This window comes from Mustela lutreola, chromosome 12 (assembly GCF_030435805.1).
Source record: "Mustela lutreola isolate mMusLut2 chromosome 12, mMusLut2.pri, whole genome shotgun sequence".
NCBI lineage: Eukaryota > Metazoa > Chordata > Mammalia > Carnivora > Mustelidae > Mustela > Mustela lutreola.
The window spans coordinates 35,259,558-35,280,318 of record NC_081301.1 but is presented as its reverse complement, the minus strand read 5'-3'; the positions used below and the strand labels follow the sequence as shown (position 1 = coordinate 35,280,318).

Genomic DNA, 20,761 nt, shown 5'->3' with positions numbered 1-20,761 from the left:
AATTCCACCCAACAGAAAGCATTTATGTCAAGAGAGCTGTATTCACTAGTTCTAAGCACTACCTAATCATTAAAGACAAAAATGTTTCTCCAAAAATGGCTGTCTTAAATGTTGTTGTACATAATCCTTCCTTCAATGATCATTAAATTTAAGCTGAATAAAATGTTGGTGATACTCAACTTGCTGGGTGAGGCAGAGCAAATCTTTCATGGTTGGTCAATTTGTTTTTATTTTAAAAAGAATGTAAACATCACCTCACAATACTAAAATGCTTAGTATTTACCAAATAACTCAAAAGTGATTTTACTAAAATCGAGAGTAAAGCAGCCAAATAAACTATGAAAAAGGCAAAAATGTTACTAAGGCCAAAGCTTTTTTCAGGAAAGGAGTTAAATCTTTAAAATATGGCAAAATGCCTCTTTAAAGGGAGAAGTTTGGGGTTTTCTAAAATAACTTTAACTTACTTCTTAGGTAGTAAAATTCACATGGTTTAAAACTGAGAAATAACAAGAGGCGATATAGCAGAGTCTTCTCATCTGTGTTCTACAGCCATGCAGTTTTTCTCCCTGGAAGCTAGAAGTTACTAGTTCTTGTCTATACTTTCATAGGTAAACCATGCATAAATAAAATAAATAAAGATGTATTTGCTTATAAATACATACAACATACATTATACAACTGATAACATTCTATAAACTGATGTTGTATCCCCTGCTTTTAAAAATGCTTTTAATTATGCTTCTGAATTGAATGGTAAAATGGGAAACTTTAAAGGCACTGAAAATATCAAAACGAAAATGCAAAGTTTTGAAAGTTGCTGGCCATCATCCCTTTAAATATATGAAGGGTTATGAGAGCCCCAAAAGTAAAAACAATCAATGTCACAAACATTTAGTATCTACTCTGTGCGGAGCACTATAAAGAAAGCTGAGACACACAGAGAACTGAAAATGACCCTGCCTCATATTTAGAAACCTTAAAATTAGTACCTGAAACCAGCCGACATAATAGATGTTAGCTAGTTCACTTTTCCAAATAGAAGCCCCAGAAACAATTAATAAATTTTTTTTCTCAGCCCTGTATACATTATTTGCTCTGGATCAGGGATCATACCCAAAGATACATTTTTATACTGAGAACTATGACCAGAGTCCCCATGACCAAGATAGAATGAATAAATGGCAAAACAATGAATAAGTGACAAAATGGACTTAAACTGTAATAGGACAATTTAAGTTACATAAAGTACAATGTAAGGCAAAACTCAGTTCTTTACATGGTGAAATACGAGACAGTAATTAAAATGGATGGACTATGTCTACATTTGTCTATATTAATAAATCTCAGAAACAGAGCATTAGAGGAAAACAGCAAATTCTAAAAAGTTAGATACAAATAGGGTACCAAGTTTTTCAAAACGTGTAAAACATTACTGTATGCTATTTACTGATCTACAGCAAAGTTCCACACCAACTCAGGGAAGTAGTTACCTCTGGAGAGGGAGGGAAGGGAAAGAAAAATGGGGTTTCGGGCTTTAGCTAACATTTTTTTTTTTTTAAACCATACCATAAGCAGAGATATGAAACAAACACGGTAACATATTAATATGTGTTAAATCTCAGTGACTGGTAGAAGGTGTCATACTATCTTCTGTCCCTTTAAGCACATTTGAAATTTCCATTCTTAAAAACAAGAACTCTTTTAAATAGATACTGTGAAGTAGGTGTGTTGTCCAGAGCCACTCACCACCCCCCCACAAACACCCCAACCTAAAGCTCAGAAAATTAGGAGGGACTGGATTTGCCCCCCATTTCACCTATGAATTCCAAAATTGTAACTAAAATACAAATAAATGCGAGAGAAGTATGCTTTCATCTTGAATTCACTGGCAATCTCTGAGAAACCCAATTCTGAAAGACCACTTCCTGCGAATATTCTCTCAAGACTGACCATTTTAAATAGACGAAAGGTGATCAGCACTTTCCAGAAAAATATTCCACTCAACTATGGAAAAAGACAAACATCTGGCTCAGTCACTGGGCAGAGGAAACAGTAACAACAAACATTTGAGAAGTACTTCTGAGGTGCTAAGCACTGTGTTAAAAACTTTGTAAGCATTAACCATTTCATCCTGACAGTCCTCTCACTAGCCCCATTTTACAGAGGGGGACCCTGAAGTATTGCCAAAATAATTTGCTTGCCCCAAATCACAGTTAATAATTGCCAGAACCACAAATCAAACCTAGCCTACAGGATACTGCCACATCCAGTGTTTGCCTAGTATCTGATCATTAACATCCTTGGAACTTCTTTGGACCAGGTCCTGCCAGGCCCCATGGCAATGAAAAGAACATGATATATGCAGCAGGGATGAGACTCAGGACCAAGAAGGAAGGGGCTATCTAAAAGCGGCCTGGAATTCAGAAACCTATTCCTGAACTGCAGTTTGCTTTGGCTTCTTCCAGAGCCTCTACAGCTGGGTTCAACAGTAAACTCAGACCGCTAAATTGCACTCCTCCTTTCGGAGAAGCCAATACTTTAGCGTTCTCTAACAATTTAACGGGTGTGCTCCGACTGGGGAGGAAAAATAAACACCTATCAAACTCCCGAGGAAGCCCAGACTCAGAACGTAGTCAGGGTTCGGCGCAGATCTTCAATACCATCGTTTAGTTCAACCCTTTAAACCCCAAGGCCACTTGTCTGTCAAGGAGCTCTCCGCCCTCTCCTGCACACCTCCGTAACAGCACCTCACTATCTCCCAGGACAGCCCGCTTTCTTACTGGACAGCACTGCTCGTGGGTGGGAGCCCTTCCCCGCTGCCGGCTACTCGCCAGCGGCCCGCCACGAACCTGTCTGCTCCCCGTGCCGGGAATACAGAGGGGCCCTGGCACGTAGGCCTGCGGAAGACAGGGCGACGCCCGGGTCTCGTGCGGGCCCGGGAACGCCGGGAGGTCCAAGCCGCGGGACTGCGGAGGCCACGAGACAGGGGCCGGAGCAGGAGGCCGCGGGGCGCCCGGAGGATGCTCTCCCCGGCGCGTCCCCCGGTCCCGGCCGACGCGGGGCTCTCACCAGACGCTGGCGCGCAGCTCCCTCCCAGGCCGCCGCCGCGTCCCGCGGGCTACAGCCGAACGTAGCAACTGAAGGCGGGCCCGCGCAGGTCAGCCCCGGCGGCTTCCGCAAGTCCGCCACGCGCGTAAGAGACTCTAGTCTCGACCCCAGCCCCGCACGCCCCTGCACGCCCCAGCACACGTCCCCCCGGCACCGAATCGGCGAACGCGCCCTTACGTAACCTGAGAGCGACCCTCTGATTGGCTGCGCCCGGCAGAGCCCCACCCCCTTGCCAAACGGTTTTTGGAAGGGGTCGACCGGGAAGGGTGGAGTGTTTCGCGTTGTTGTGGCGGACTCCGGCGGCGTGTTGCCGCCCCGACGCGTAGTGCTCCGCGGCCCACGCACGCTGGAGAGCCCGGGTCTTCGCACGTGGAAGCTATTTTGGCCTTGCACCCAAGGGAGAATTACGCCTCCTCTTCCCTGAGGCATTTCATAGGCCCTGACCAAAACAATACTGTCGTGCCGCGGGTCCGCCCCAGAGCCATCTTTTGAGATAAAAGCCTCGCCACTGCCGGACGGTGTCTGCTGGAAGACTGATGGAGTGTTGATAATGAACCAAACAAGGCACTTACCAGCTGATTATAAGGCGCTCCGCCTGGGCCTCCTTTTAGGGAACCTTCTGCCAGTCGGGCCGGGGAAGTCCAGAGGGGAACTTGGCGGAAGAGGGCTCCCACGGCGCCCGATAAAGACCTTTTTTTTTTTTTTTTTTTTTTAAAGATTATTTATTTATTTATTTGACAGAGATCACAAGTAGCAGAGAGGCAGGCAGAGAGGGGGGGAAGCAGGCTCCCCGCCCAGCAGAGAGCCCCACAGGGGACTCAATCCCAGGACCCCGAGATCACCACCCCAGCCGAAGGCAGCGGCCCAAGCCACTGAGCTACCCAGGCGCCCCTGATAAAGACCTTTTAATGATCTTTTCAAATTACCGAGTCACCAATGACAAACTTCGACTGAGTTGGTGTTAAAAAACATTACAACATTTTTTACCACCATTGAATAATTGACCATAGGTGAAACTTTTTTTTTTTAAAGATTTTATTTATTTATTTGACAGACAGAGATCACAAGTAGGCAGAGAGGCAGGCAGAGAGAAAGAGGAGGAAGCAGGCTCCCTGCTGGGCAGAGAGCCCGATGCGGGACTCAATCCCAGGACCCTGCAGAGAGCCCGATGCGGGACTCAATCCCAGGACCCTGAGATCATGACCTGAGCCAAAGGCAGTGGCTTAACCCACTTAGCCACCCAGGCACCCGACCATAGGTGAAACTTAACTACATATCCAGAGTTCTTGCTCGGAGGCGAATTTCAAACCCTAACTTTTGCATTTCATGTATTTCATTTAATTAATGAAGCTGTAAGTTACAGAGTACTTAGGAACTAGCATTTCTCCGGCAACTAGCCTGGAGCTACTAAAAGGTTATTTTCAGCCACAAAATGACAGACTTTAAGGGGATTTGTGTAAGGAAGTGCCAACAGATTTTATTAAATATCACTTTGGATAGTATGTGGAGAATGGATTGGCACTGAAAGAATGGTGGCAGTGAAAAAAAATAATCTGGAAGGATACATAAAAAACTGGTCCCACTGACAGGGCCGGAAGGAGATGGACTTTTCCACCAAATACCTATTTATAATATCTTTTGTGTTTTGTAATATATGCACATGTTGCATATTAAAGAGAACAAACATGTTAAAAATGGTGACAGTGAAACTCAAATGGATGATATGAGATTGAATTTGGAAGCAGAATTGAAAATTATGGATTAGGTATGAGGGAATGAGAGAAAAGGATGGAAACAAGGATGACTTCCAGGTGTCTGGTGTTAGTAATTGGGTGATTGGTGCTATTTATCAAGAGAAAAGCTGAGGGAGTGACTACGTTTGGGAAGTTTAAAGTAAAGTTTTATTTTGGGATATATTTGAGATGCCTATTAAGTGAACAATAAGATATATGAATCTGAGCATAGATTCACCAGAGAGTGCGTTAGTTTTCTATTGCTGCTACAACAAATTATCTTAAACCTAGTGGTTAAAAACTAATGTATTATCTTGCAGTTCTCTCCAGAACTCAGGAGTCTGAAATGAGTTTTACCCAGTTAAAATCAAAGTAGCAATATAGATATCATCACAAGAAAAGAAAATTGAACTGTTTGGTGACAGATGTTAGCTAAACATAATGGTGATCACTTCACAATATATACATATATCAAATCATTTCACTGTATACTTGAAAGTAATATATAATATCTCATATATATATATATATATATATATATTTTTTTTTTTTTTTTAATTTTTAAGGTATCAGTGGGTCGGCCTTCCCTAGGGGGCAGTGGACAATCTACTTCCTTGCCTTTCCTTGGCTACAGGCTGCCCTCATTCCTTGATTTGTGGCCCCTCTGACCTCTGTTTCCCTTGTCACATTTCCTCTTCCTTCTTGACTTAAAAAGACTCTTGTGATTATAGTCCAGGATATTCTTCCCCTCTCAAAAGCCTTAATCAGGGACGCCTGGGTGGCTCAGTTGGTTAAGCAGCTGCCTTCAGCTCAGGTCATGATCCCAGCGTCCTGGGATGGAGTCCCGCATCAGGCTCCTTGCTCAGCAGGGAGCCTGCTTCTCCCTCTGACTCTGCCTTCCACTCTGTCTGCCTGTGCTCTCTCTCTCTCTGACAAATAAATAAATAAAATCTTTAAAAAAAAAAAAAGCCTTAATCACATTGTCAAAGTCTCTTTTCTATATAAGGGGACATTCACAAGTTCTAGGGATTAACACATGGCTCTTCGGGAGCTATTTTGCCTAACACAAGTGGTATCAAAACCCCAGGGAAATGTTCAAGATGGGCACATTGCTTTCATTTTATTTATTTATTTATTTATTTATGATTTTTTTTTAGGGATTTTATTTATTTGAGACAGAGAGGTACAGAGAGAGCATGAGCCATGGGAGAGGCAAAGGGAGAAGAAGAGGGAGAAGCAGGCTTCCTGCTGAGCCAGGAGCATTATATGGGGCTCAATATATGGATTGATATGGGGCTCATGGTGCTCGATATGGAGCTCAATATGGGGTTCGATCCCATCATGACCTGAGGCAAAGGCAGACATTTAACCATCTGACCCAATCAGGCACCCCAAGATGGGCATAAACTTATATAAACTTTTAAACTTACATGCCAGGGGCACCTGGCTGGCTCAGTCAATGGAGCATGTGACTCTTGATCTCGAGGTTGTGAGTTGGATCCCCACATTGGGTGCAGAAATTACTTAAAAATAAAATCTTTAGGGGCACCTGAGTGGCTCAGTTGGTTAAGCCTCTGCCTTTGGCTCAGGTCAAGGTCTCAGCGTCCTGGGATGGAGCCCCACATTAGGCTCTCTGCTCAGTGGGGAGCCTGCTTCCCCCTTTCTCTCTGCCTGCCTCTCTGCCTACTTTTGATCTCCGTCCATCAAATAAAATCTTTTAAAGAAATAAAACATAAAATCAAATAAAATCTTTAGGGCGCCTGGGCGGCTCAGTCATTGCATGTTTGCCTTCAGCTTGGATCATGATCCCAAGATCCTGGGATCGACCCCCTGAATTGGGGGGGGGCGTCCCTGCTCAGTGGGGAGCCTGTTTCTCCCTCTTCCATTCCCCCTGCTTGTATTCCCTCTCTCACTCTCTGTCAAATAAAATATTTTTTAAATAAATAAAATATTTTAAAAATAATAGTTACATGCCATATCACCAAATATCCAGAAAAGAACACTAATTTTTCTCTTAAAACTTAAAAAATTTTAGGGGCACCTGGGTGGCTCAGTGGGTTAAAGCCTCTGCCTTCAGCTCAGGTCATGATCCCAGGGTCCTGGGATCAAGCCCCACATGGGGCTCTCTGCTCAGCAGGGAGCCTGCTTCTCTCTCTGCCTGCCTCTCTGCCTACTTGTGATCTCTCTCTCTCTGTCAAATAAATAAATAAAATCTTTTAAAAAAATTTTTAATTTAAAAAAACAGTATGTTCAGTTTTTAAAAATCTGGATGCTCATTACATGGGTGTGTTTAATTTGTTAGAATTCAAATTGTACCCTTGAGATATCTGTGCTTCTTTATGTATCTTGTAAGTATTACATATATTTTCTTAAAGATTTTATTTATTTTTGACAGAGATCACAAGTAAGTAGAGAGGCAGGCAGAGAGAGAGGAAGGGAAGCAGGCTCCCCACCAAACAGAGAGCCCGACACGGGGCTCAATCCCAGGACCCCGGGATCATGACCCGAGCCAAAGGCAGAGGCTTTAACCCACTGAGCCACCCAGGCGCCCCAGTATTACATATTTTTAACATATTTAATGCTTAAGTTATGGCTAGGAAAAATGTAACTAGAAATACAAATACTTTGAATAAAGATAATATAGTTTTGAGGATTTTTGCACTTATTAAGCCACTCAGATTTTATGTTTGACCAATATTGAAAATTTTATATTTTCATATATAGTTCGAATAGTTCTGTGTTCATGGAATCACTTAACCTTGAAATGAAACTGAAATTAATGAAATGAAATGACCCTCTTTTTTAGACTTTTTCTTTATGTTCTCTTGAGATGAAGTTGCAGCAAGGAACTGTAGGAGGCATTTCCTTTTGGCTTTCTCAGATCACATTTCTACCCGTACCATTACATTTCCAGATCTCTGTTACTTTGCTATTTAACAGTTGTGAATTTAACATATCAAAATCTTCTCACGTCATTGTTTATGTTTGGTTTGGTTTCCTTTGGCTTTAATCTGAGAGCTCTACAAGTTGCAAAAAAAGTACATATGGCTTTATGATATAATAAAATCAAATTTTCCATAATTACTCCATAAGCAGAATTACAGTTTCAAACATTTATGGCATAATTGGGTTATCAGAGAATCCTAAGTCTTAAAAGATCATCTAACCCAACCTTCTCATCAAAGGAGGAGACCTCTCGAAACCATCCCTGACAGATGTTCATCTGACCACTTTAGGAACATTTCTTTTAATAGGGGCTTTTTTGCTCTTTTATTTGGTGGTTTAGTTGTAAAGTACTCGCCTCTCTATAAAGTCTACCCAAGTATTAGCACCCCATTATCATAACTACTTTGTTTATATTCTCTCAGTACTTGGAACAACCTTAAGGTGTAGATTCTATCACTCCCATTTTATAGATAAGGAGGCTGAAGTGCGAAAGGGAAAGTTGCCTAAGGTCACAGAGTTGTTAAGCAGAAGAAGATCCCACATGTTTAGACACTACCTGGTGTTTCCTCTTTCTACTAAACAGAGCCTTTCTTATGATAGAAAACTATCTTCAGGTTGCACTTGCTCATCGCTCTTTGGGTATGCTGTTCCCCTAGTTAAGAATTGACATAACTCTTCTGTTATCCAGCCCACATCTCTCTGAATCACTCACATAAACGTCTTTAAGAGACTTTTAAAGCGATCTCCTTTAAAATCAAGAATACAGGAGACACTGGGTGACTCAGTCAAGTTGAGCGAGGAACTCTTGATTTTCACTGAGGTAGTGATCTCAGGACCCCAGGATTGAGCCACACACGAGCCAACCCCCCCACCCCATGGGCTCCGTGTAGGGGCTCCACGGTCTGTGGAGTCTCCTTATCCCCCCACTAAATAAAATCTTTTTTTTTCTCTTTTTTAAAAAAGATTTTATTTATTTGAGAGAGAGAGAAAATGGGGGAAGAGGGAAGTGGGAGAAGCAGGCTCCCCACTGAGCAGGGAGCCCCACTTGAGGGAGACCCCAGATAGTTTTTTTTATTGTGTTATGTTAGCCACCATACAGTATATCATTAGTTTTTGGTATAGTGTTCCAAGATTCATTGTTTACATATAATACCCAATCCTCCATGCAATACATGCCTCCTTAATACCCACCACCAGGCTCACCAATCCTCCCACGCCCCTCCCCTCTAAATTAAATAAAATCTTAAAAAATAAACACAATAAAATCAAGGTATACAATGTCTAAGACAGTCTCCTGATGTACTAATTTTATAAAGCCTTCAAAAAAGAAAATGAGGCCAGTGTGGCCCTTTTTAAAAAAATAAACTTTTCAGGACACCTGGGTGGCTCAGTTGGTTGGCCTTGGGCTCAGGTCATAATCCCGGGGTCCCAGGATCGAGTCCCGCATCGGGCTCCCAGCTCCACGGGGAGTCTGCTTCTCTCTCTGACCTTCTCCTCACTCATGCTCTCTCTCACTGTCTCTCTCTCAAATAAATAAATAAATCTTTAAAAAAATAAAAATAAAAAAATAAACTTTTCACTGAAGTGTAACAAAGATACTTGCACATAATAAGTATGTGTTGATTTCTGAATTTTCACGAAGTGAACATACCTGCATAACTACCACTAAAAGAAAGAAAACATTGCCAGTGTCTGTGGGCTGTCTATGCAAGGGCTGCCTATCCATGACCCAAGGAAAGCCCCAGCACCAAGGCTGTGCTAGTAATAGACACAATGGTATTGATTAAGCACATTAAACTAGCTCTCTGAAGCATTTAGACCACGGAATACAGGGAGGATTGGCCAGTTGGGAGTGAAGTGGAAAATGAGGCACAAAAACAGACACAACAGATATGCTACAGAAGGTAGAACATGTGGGCTGTAGGGAGAGAATTCAGTCCCTGACTTGCCTTGGATCCTGCACAACTTCAACCCATATGAATTCTTAAAAAAAAATCCTCTGTTTCTTAAGAGGCTCTGTTCCTCACAATCAGATGATACTAACACCAAAAGTGTAAACAGGAAGAAACTCTAACCCCATTATTTCAACTCCCAACTCCAACCAGTCGGTAGTGGCTTCTTGGAGAACTGTGTGGAAGATGACTCTGATGCTGAGTTCAAAGGAAAAAACACCTGGGCTATCAGCTGTGATGTTTTTCAGGGAGGAGGGGAGGAAGGCAGGGATGGTGCCATGTACTTGCCATTCCTGCCCTTAGCCAATTTCACGAAGAAATCCAGACATGGAAAAAATCGAGCAACTAACCACCATATTAAGCTGGATATTTCTGTTCAATAAATATCCTTTTGTTAACTGTTCCCCTAGCCCCACTCTATATATCAGGCACAACACCTTTAATTGCCAGAACCTCTTGAGTACATAAAAATAAAACACATCTTACAAACCAGATATCGCTGCATAAGCCAGATTGCTAATAGCCCAATCAAGTCATCTAGGCACCTCCTCAGAACAGACAGAACTGCTCTTGTTGCACTGATGATGACAGATGAGAAAGCAATTCTTTCCCCTTTAGGGAAAGCATGTAAGGATTAAGGTTACATTGACTGAAAATAATTCAGTAATATCCTGAACTCTGTGTGTCCACTTCAGGTTTGCGAGCATGAGATGGAAAGATATGCTTACAAAGGTAGTGATTAAGACATTCATAACAAGGACAGAAGCCTCCTGAAATCAGGACCATTCACTCATTCTTCATATCCTCAATTACTAATCAGCTTATGTGAACCAGTCAGCTCTTTAGAGCACCTCTAGTGGTGAGCCCTCCCCATGCCAGCTCTCCCAATTAGAGAAAAAAAAGTATAAATAAATATGACTATGTGTTTGTTTTTGTGAAATGTTGCCCTTCATTCAAATTTTTAAGTGTATTTTTCTTTATGAGCTATGAAACCATCATATTTCCAACCAGTAAGTAATTTTATTTCTTATCTGTCTGCTAGGAAAATGAGGGAAGCCAGAGAGAGCTCAGCCATCCCTGACTAATTGGAGTTCAGAAAGTTTAATTTGCACAGCTATTCTGGAAGAACTGCAAAAGTACTTAAAACTAGTTTATCTTTAACTTTGACTCTGTTATAACAAGTTAGATCAACAAAATTATGTTCTAAAAGTTATGTTCTAAAATAACTGCTCATGAAAGAGTTCTGTGAGAAGGATGTTCTTGTGGACTTGCAAGGACCTGGCTAAGATCGGTAGCACATAGTGCCAGCAACAAGCCCTGGGAGAAATTTCATGATTTCTCAGTATAGGCTGAGGAACCAGCCAAGGTACTAGCCCCAAATCCCTGGAGCTGAGGAAGAGCCCACACCTGGCAGTCAGCATGAAGCTGAAGCTGAAGATGGGGTCCCACATGGACATTCCTTCGGAGTACTGAAGTGGGCTTCGTCATACCTGTGTGAATGCTTAAGACAACCAAATACATGGGGTGCCCCGGTGGCTCAGTCAGTTAAACGTGCAACTCTTGATTTTGGCTCAGGTAATGATCTCAGGGATCATGAGATTGGGCTCTTCACCGGGCCCTACCCCCACCCCTCAATTTAAAAAAAAAAAAAAAAAAAAAAAAAAAAAAAAGACATCCAAATACACATAATTAACGTCTACAAACCCTAAGCATGAACATAAGCCTCAACCTTTCTCATCTCATGACTTTCCCGCCCCACCCTGGAATGAATCTAATCCAACCTGTCACATCATTTTTGCTTTTCTTCCCTACCCTGCCTCCTGTCTCTAAACGTGGGTATTTCCTAAGGATTACACTTCTGCCTCTGGCCCTCTACATATGCCATCCTTCAGAATTTCCTTCACTCTCAAGTCTTCCGTTTTAACTTCTGTGTCGATAATTCCTAGGATGCATACTCTATATTTTTCTTCCTAGTTCTAGGCCCATATCCCAGTTGCCTGCTAGATATTTCCTCCCCTCAAACTCAATGTAAAAAATTTAGTTGGGTTTTTTTTTCCCTCTTAACTTCCCCATGTCTGTTAATGGCACTAAGTTGCCACTTGCATTCAGACTCAAAATCAGAGTCATATTTCAGTCTTTTGACTCTTATTATCCAATGTCTCAACTCTTTAAAAATGGTTTTGGGGTTTTTGTTTTGTTTTGTTTTTTGGGCTTTTTTGCATCTACTCTTCCTTCCCATTCCTACCAGTCATAGCATCACTACCTTAGTTCATCCTGTTATTTCCTTAATTCTGAGATGCCTATATTTTTATGATATTCACACCTAAAGTCAAGATTTATCTTATAATCAATATATATATTTAATGTAGAGTTTTTTTAAATTATGAACTCTATTATGTCAACAGTGTCTTAGAATTGAGAAAATATGGCATCTTAGACCTAAATGACTATGTTTCTATTGGTTCTTCCAGCCTGCATTCCCTGGCTTCTGTAATCTGTCCTGCATGCTATTGCCCGGTGAATCCCCTTAAAGGAATGCTTTCATTAAGTCATTTCTTTGCTTAAGAACAACTTCAGTTCCCTATTCCCTGCTAGGTAAGGTATGCCTATGACATCAACTTTAGATTGAAAGTCCCCCACAATCACACCCTGACCTTTCCTGTCATTAACATTTTCCCCTACCCAGATCCTTTTGCCCTGAACAGATATTCTCTGCCTCACTTTGTGTGGTTCCCCACAATGAGAAGGCTATCATCCCTCCTGCTACTAACCTGCTACTCATGCTTCTGGTCCTATTTCTGTTGTAAAACCTCATTTGAACATCCTATCCCAAAACAATCACTTCTTCCTCTAAATGCCTGTAGCGCTTGCACTTGTCTTGATTACTTATTTCATACTTATTCTTAATTATCTACTATCTTTGAATGTACACATTTATGACTGTAAAGTAATAGATCTCATGCTTTATCTCATGTTTTATATTTACTGTAAAGTAATAGATCTCATGTTTTATAAGTAATAGATCTCATGTACACATTTATGACTGTAAAGTAATAGGTCTCATGTCACATAAGTTACTCACTCTCTATGTCCTATTTTTTCAACAGATCATAAATTTCTTAAAGTTCATTCTGTTAGATATATTTGTCTCCCTGAGAGTTCCTTGAATCATGAAGTATGCAGGAAATACAGTCTAATAAGCATCAAGTGAAATGGGGCGGGGATCATATCAAAGAGTCATTGCTGGCCACCTGGCTGGGTCAGTCAGTAGAGCATGTGACCCTTGATCTCAGGGTTGTAAGTTTGAGCCCCACACTGGGTGTAGAGATTGCTTAAGAGAAACAAAATCTTAAAAAAAAAAAGAAGAAGAAGAAGAAGAAGAGTCGATCCCAGTTCTTTTCTCTGTGGCTGGTCCAAGTCACTTGGATTCAACCTCCCCACCTACCCTCCTCCAGCACTCAAGCTTATGATCTTACTAGTACAACAGTGTTGCTCAGATTTTATAGTGGATCAAGGGTGAGAAAGCAAGTTGAAGAACAGGAAGAAACGTAACAGTGTTCTAGGGTAGATATGTGGAGACAGAAAGTAACGAGATACAGTGAGGTGGTGGGGTAAGTCCAGCTCAGCAAGGGTCTTGGACGATGTTCTGCTGGTGAGACTAGGCTTTCTTTGTCCTCACTAGAATTGGGAAATTTTTTAAATCAGGGAGTGACATGATCAGACTTGCTTAATTCCAATTGTAGAAGATGGGTTGGAAAGAGGAGGTAGGACTAGAAGGCAGACCAGTTAAAAATCCAATTTCAGGACCTGAATGAAGATGCTGGTGGTCATGGGAATTAAGAAAAGAGAATCAGAAGAATGTGGAGAAAGAATGGACAGAACTTGATAGCGGAGATGAGACAGAAGAGACGATGTTGTAAAAGAACGACTGAGCTTTCTGTTTCAAAGCAGTGGGGTGGCTGGCAGAGCTACTGTCTGAAACAGAGAAGAAGAAAGTTTGGGGATGAGCTGGTGGCCGTGATAAAGATTTCGGATTTGGACATGTTGAATTTGCAATAACTAAAGGTCATTTTCATTAGACTGGAGACCTGGACAATGATGTGGGTCAGCGATACGTATTGTGACAGGCGTAATTCACCCAACAAAATGCGTATCTATTTTGAAATACACCACACACTCCTAGCCCAAGGCACCCAGCTACATTTCTTGTTCTACCTGTTTCGCCAGAGTTTTTTTAATGCCCCTGATACCTAGTTTGTTATACTTGGCCAGTTCAGAACTCTTTTTATAAAATTCTGCGTGTAACAGTTTTCTAAATCCTAGATGATTAGACTCTTAGACATTATTAAATTTAATTTTATAGGGTGTAAAACCCTGTGGAAGCCCAGGGACATCAGTTTATGGTGTCTTACATTAAATATTCAGTGGTGCTTTCCTGGCTACATTCCCTCTTTCTCCACTCACTTTTTCTGACCGCCAGGCACCTACTCTTCCCTGCCCTCCAGCTGCTCTTCTGGTAATTTCTTCTTTACACTGTGGTCACTCTCTCATCCTGGAAACTTTCTTCTTCTGTTTCCACGACATCTCTGGTTTCCTGCCTACCTGCCACCTCTCTGGTTCTATACTTCCTCAAATCACTACTTAAAAGTTAAAGTTTTCCCAGAATTCCCCACTTAGCTTCCTTTTCATCTCACTTTAGTAAACTCCCAGCATAACTTCATCCACCCGCACAGCTTACCAAACAATTTATTTTATTTTTTAAAAGATTTTATTTATTTATTTATTTGAGAGAGAGAGAGAGGGAGAGACAGAGCATGAGAGGAAAGAGGTCAGCGAGAGAAGCAGACTCTCTGGTGAGCAGGGAGCCCGATGTGGGACTCGATCCCAGGACTCCAGGATCATGACCTGAGCCGAAGGCAGTCACTTAACCAACTGAGCCACCCAGGCGCCCCCCAAAAAAACATTTTAAATTATTGCTAAATCTGAAACTCTAGCTTAGTCTTCTCAGTCCAGACCCAAATAACTAACTCCTTTTAGGAGCGCCTGGGAGGCTCAGTCCGTTAAGCGTCTGCCTTCGGCTCAGGTCATAATCCCAGGGTCCTAGGATCGAGCCCCCCAGGGAGCCTGTTTCTCCCTCTCCTCCCTGCTTATGCTCTCTGTTGCTATCTCTGTCCCTCAAATAGATGAATAAAATATTTTTTAAAAAAATATATCATTCCCTTTAGGACACCTGCTTTTGGCTGCATTCCACAGGCCCTTCAAATCAACTTGCCAGAGTGAAATTTTCTTCACCATAAACTTGGGCTTTTCCACTCTAATTCTCAGTGAATGATATCATCATTCACCCAGTAATTGGGAGACTTCTGTGACTTCTCCTCCATCAGCTCTCATGTTCAGTCTGTCATGAGATCCTATCAATTTTACATTTTAGATTAGCATTTTTCTAGAAGAGAATATGGTGTGATTGAACATAATAAGGGAGTGAGAATAACATACAGAAAAGAATAACCCAACAGAACAAAAAGTTTTGTTAAGGAATATTGGAAAATACAGACTATTAGTAAGGGGAAGAGAATATTAGTAAGGGGAAGAGAACCTTGAAAGGTAACTTTAAAACTACAGTATTTCAAAGTTGATGTGGTCACAGAACCCCCAAACATTAGGCAGACAGATGAAATGGTAATTTCAAGGCACATTATAAAAAATCAGTCACATGAGAAATGGGAGTCAGAACAAAATTACCTTTGTAACTAGAGATAGCCATTTCTTAGATTTAGTTGAAAACATGAGGAAGAAGAAGAAAAAAAAAAAAAACAACACTAAGAAGTTCCAGCTTAAAACTCAGAAAATCTGACCTCGAATTTAAATGTAAGTGCAAGTGCTACAAAAAATGAAGATAATAATTTCTTACCAAAGAAGGCAAACTGAGATTAGACATTAGTGATACAGCTAGAAGTCGACTCTGACTATGTCAAAAATAATTGCAAGAATGATGTTATTTGATGGAAGATGGCTTATAAACCATTCCTAAACCATTCCTTAACTACAGACTATCTTTTTTTTTTTAATATTTTATCTTTTTAAGTAATCTTTACACCCATTGTAGGGCTCAAACTCCCAATGCTGAGATCAAGAATCACATGCTCTACCAACTCAGCCAGCGTGGCACCCCTAGATGATCTTTAAATATATAAATATATTTTTTAAAATCATCAAAACTGAAATGTGATGATAATTCCCTAAAACATCTGGATTTCCTTATGCCTCAATAAAAATTTTGCTTAAATAAGTTTCACTATAATACAGCACACTATATGACATAGTTACACTTCAATAAACATGGGAATTGCCATTACCACTGGAAACTAATTAACTCAACATAAACACACTCTTCTCCCACAGGTGGCTAGTCAACAGTTAACTAATTGGGGGAGAAAGAAGCATTAGCTGGGCCCTTTTATACAGCAAGTTTCAAAAGCAAAGAAGAAAGTAAAAATAGTTGTCAGGAACATCACACTTCTGGTAATAAACTACATTTAAGGAAGCAGGAGACTCAGAAAGTAAAAAGCAAACCCTCTTTATCTGATGAAAGCACGAGGCATTTGAGGGAGAGTTCATTTTCAGCTTTCAGTTCAGACCGGGAGTTTGAGCACAGTAACAGAGAAACAAATAGCAACCACAGAATGACTAACATGGGTTAGCAGTCAAAAAGAAGACATTTAAGAAAAGATGGATGGGATAGGCTTAAAACCAAAGCTTTCCTCCTCTTCCTTGTAATTTCTCCCCCTTTTTTTTTTCCCTCCCCAGATTGCAGTTTTCACGATCAAGCTCTACTGACTTGTTAAATGACTTACGTGAGGTCCTTGAAGACACAACTTCCAGTGAGGATACATGTTGATTTCCATCCCGCAGCAAAAGCTCTGTACCCGGGGTTGTTTGAATTAATGAACAGGGCAGCTGTTTATTCTCTTGACTTAGCTGCCACAGAGCTAAGTCATTAACAGGCATCTGAATCCCAGACTGAATCTTGACCCCGCCCCTCTGAAAAGGAAGACCAGGAAAAAAAAAAAAAAAAAGTGATTCTAAATTCTTCCTATGTTCTTGGACAGTAGCTTGAAAGCCAGAGGACAGTCAGTTTCTGAGTGTTACTTCCCTGTTTCTACCACTTGATTCTATTTTCCACTCAAAAAATTACTTTCTTCTCCTGAGTTTCTCAAAGGTAGCAACAAAAATCCACATTCAAAAATCTCAATCATCTTTTTCGCACTGTTTTCACACACAGTTGACATACTACTTATTGAAATACTGCTTTGAGCAAAGAAGGAAACTAAAGAAATTAAACTAAAAATAAGTTAAAACTAAAAAAAATTAAAATTTTTAATGGAAAAACTAAGGGAGGATTTAAGATTCTTTTTAAGATTTTTTAATAGTCACTGATCTCAGCATATTAGAATCCTTAGTTTCATGAGACTGAAGGAAAAATCAATATTTTGCATCTTTGTCTAAGCTACATTATAATAGGAAACTGTGGCTACATTTTTAAGGGATGTACCTTGCACTTTTGGTGCTCAGGGACCCTCACAGCCAGACTGGTGGCAAAGGATATAAGCTGATCATCTGCTTTATCCCATTTGATTGGCATATGTTCATTTGAACACATCACCAGCCTAGCCTTACCTACTAAACAATTTTACATTCTACTTAAGGAATGCTTAAGGCTGCTGTTTGGGGCGCCTGGGTGGCTCAGTGGGTTAAGCCGCTGCCTTCGGCTCAGGTCATGATCTCAGGGTCCTGGGATCGAGTCCCGCATCGGGCTCTCTGCTCAGCAGGGAGCCTGCTTCCTCCTCTCTCTCTGCCTGCCTCTCTGCCTACTTGTGATCTCTCTCTGTCAAATAAATAAATAAAATCTTTTAAAAAAAAAAAAAAAGGCTGCTGTTTGTAAATACCAATGAACAAGGAGAAGCATATCCACTAGCATATGCTAGCAGATTTACTGAACTAGTGCAAGCCAGCACAATCAAACAATGAAATTGATTTTTTTAATTTGATTTTAAAACTCCCGATCAAGTAAATAAAATCAGAAATAAAAGAGGATAAATAACAACCAAAACCCCAGAAATACAAAGAATTATAAGAGGGGTGCTTAGGTGGTACAGTTGGTTGAGTGTCCAACTCTTGTTTTCAGCTTAGATCATGATCTCAGGGTCCTGGCATCAAGCCCCACATCAGGCTCTATGCTCAGCAGGGAGTCTGCTTGAGATTCTCTTATCCCTCTGCCCCTCCCCTCCATGCTTGCTCATATGCACTGTCTTCTCTCTAAAATAAATGAATAAAATTTTAAAAACCCAAAGGATTATAAGAAACTATTATGAAAAATTATATACCAACAAATTGGAAAATATAGAAGAATTGGAGAAATTCCTAGAAACATATAACCTCCCAAAATTGAATCAGAAAAGTTAAACAGATCAACTAGCAAAGAAATTTAATCAGTAACAAAAAAAACTTTCAACAAATAAAAGCCCAGGACCAAAGAGTTTCATGGGTGAATTCTACCAAACGTTTAAAGAAGAGTTAATACCTAGTCTTCTCAAACTACTCCAAAAAATAGAAGAGGAAGGAATGGTTCAAATTTCATTCTATGAGGCCAGCATTATCCTAACACCAAAACCAGACAAAGACACTATAAAAAAAGAAAACTGTAAGCAAATATCTCTGATGAACCTAGATGCAGAAGTCCTCAACAAAATATTAGCAACCTGAATCCGACATGATCTGGTGGAATTTATTTCCAGAATGCAAGGGTGGTTCAGTATTCACAAATCAACCAATGTGACATACCACATTAACAAGAGGAAGCACAAAAACTATATGATCACTTCAAGAGATGCAGAAAAAGCACTTGACAAAGGACATATATTTTCATGACAAAAACTCTCAACAAAGTAGGTTTAGAGAGAACATACCTCGACATAACGAAGCCCATGTACAAAAAACCCACAGCTAACATCATCTCAATGGGGAAAAACTGAGATCTTTTCCCCTAAGGTCAAGAACAAGACAAGGATGTCCACTCTCATCCCTTTCATTCAACGCAGTACTGGAAATCCTAGCCACAGCAATCGGACAACAGAAAGAAATAAAAAGCATCCAGATTGGTGAGGACAAAATAAAACTTTCACTATTCATGGATGACATGATACTATATACAGAAAACCGCACAGACTCCACCAAAAAACTACTAGAACTGGTAAATAAATTCAGTAAAGTCACAGGATACCAAATCAGTGTACAAAAATGTGTTGTGTTCCTACATACTAATAATGAAGTAGGAGGAAGTGTAATGGGGAAAACAGTGCATTTACAATTGCACCAAAACCAAAAAAGAACAGAACAGATCTGGAAGCATCACAATGCCAAATTTCAAGACATCCCAATGCTATAGTAATCACAACAGTATGTATTGGCACAAAAATAGACACATAGATCAATGGAATAGAATAGAGACCCCAGAGAAAAAGCCATCATTATATGGTCAATTAATCTTTGACACAGGAGGCAAGAATATGCAATGGGAAAAAGGCAGTCTCTTCAACAAATAGTGTTGGAAAAGGGTACGGCGACATGCAAAAGAATAAAACTGGACCACTTTCTTAAACCACCCATAAAAATAAGCTGAAAAAGGATTAAAGACCTAAAAATGAGACATGAAACCAAAAATTTTTGGAAGAAAATGTAGGCCCTAATCTCTTTGACATCAGCTGCAGAAACATTTTTCTAGATATGTCTCCTTTGGCAAGGGAAACAAAAAGCAAAATTAAACTGTTATGACTACACCAAAATAAAAAGCTTTTGCACAGTGAAAGAAACCATCAAAGAAATGAAAAGACAACCCTCTGAATGGGAGAAAATGTTTGCAAATGTTATATCCAATAAGGGGTTAATATCCAGAATACATTAAGAACTTACACAAGTCAACACTAAAAAAAACAAACAAAAAACACACAAAAAAACCAACAACAGCAAATAATCCAATTAAAATAGGTAAAGTAATTATCTTTTGCATATCAAATCTTATGAAGCTAAATAATTTGATAATATATAGTGATGGTAATGGTGTTGGCAGAATAAGAACTCTCATACCCTGCTGATGAAGACATTAAAAATTGTATTCTTTTTGGAGAAAAATTGACAACATCTATCAGTATTTTTAATGTACATACTATTTGACTCATTATTTCCACTTCAGATCATCTATTATATATATGTACCTCCAAAGGCATACAAAAATATATGTACAATCATGATTATTGTATCATTTTTATAAATTGGAGAAAATCTAAATAACTCTCAATAGGAGACCAGTTAAATAAATACATGATGTCCACACTGTAAAACACCACATAATTATTAAAAGGAACACATAGGTCTGCATGTATCAATACGCAACTCCTCTGGGATACATTGTCAAATGAGAAAGGAGCATCCAAACTATATTCATAGTATCCCATGTATGTAAAAAATAAATCTAAACCATATTCTGTATACTTTATAAATATGTTTACATACATCAATAACTATTATAGTCACTAAATCACATTTTATTCCAAAAGCAATGCAACATTCAAAAAAGCACAATTCAAACAGGATTTCCAATTGTCACTTAAAACTTTAAACCTTAGAATATTCACATCCATAGTCTTTACGATTGAAGTATTTTGGAATAATGACTATTCTTTTTTCTTCTATTCTTTGCTTTTCCATATAAATTTTAGGATCGACTTACCAAGTTCCATGAGAAACCCAACTGGGATTTTTATTGGTTTAATTAATTTTTATGTTTTTTCTGTCCTCATAGACTGAAAGCTCCTTGGTGACAAGAGGCCATGCCTGTCTTGTTCTCACTGTGCTCCCAGCACCTAACCCAGTGCCTGGAGTAAGGCAAGTACTCAGTAAGTATTTGTAAAATGGTTGGGTGGATGGACGAGTGAATGAATTATCTCTAAGAGCATAATCACTCAA

The 20,761-nt window shown here is 40.1% G+C and overlaps 1 protein-coding gene across 1 annotated transcript in view; it reads right to left on the bottom strand.

The window, feature by feature from the left end:
• Positions 1-16,740, bottom strand: part of GNE (glucosamine (UDP-N-acetyl)-2-epimerase/N-acetylmannosamine kinase) — a 44,953-nt gene extending 28,213 nt beyond the window's left edge. The window contains exon 1 of the mRNA XM_059142872.1: positions 16,594-16,740. Coding sequence (XP_058998855.1) covers positions 16,594-16,644 — 51 coding nt within the window. The 5' untranslated portion in view covers positions 16,645-16,740. The remainder of the gene's footprint in view (positions 1-16,593) is intronic.
• Between the last annotated feature and the right edge of the window lie 4,021 nt (positions 16,741-20,761).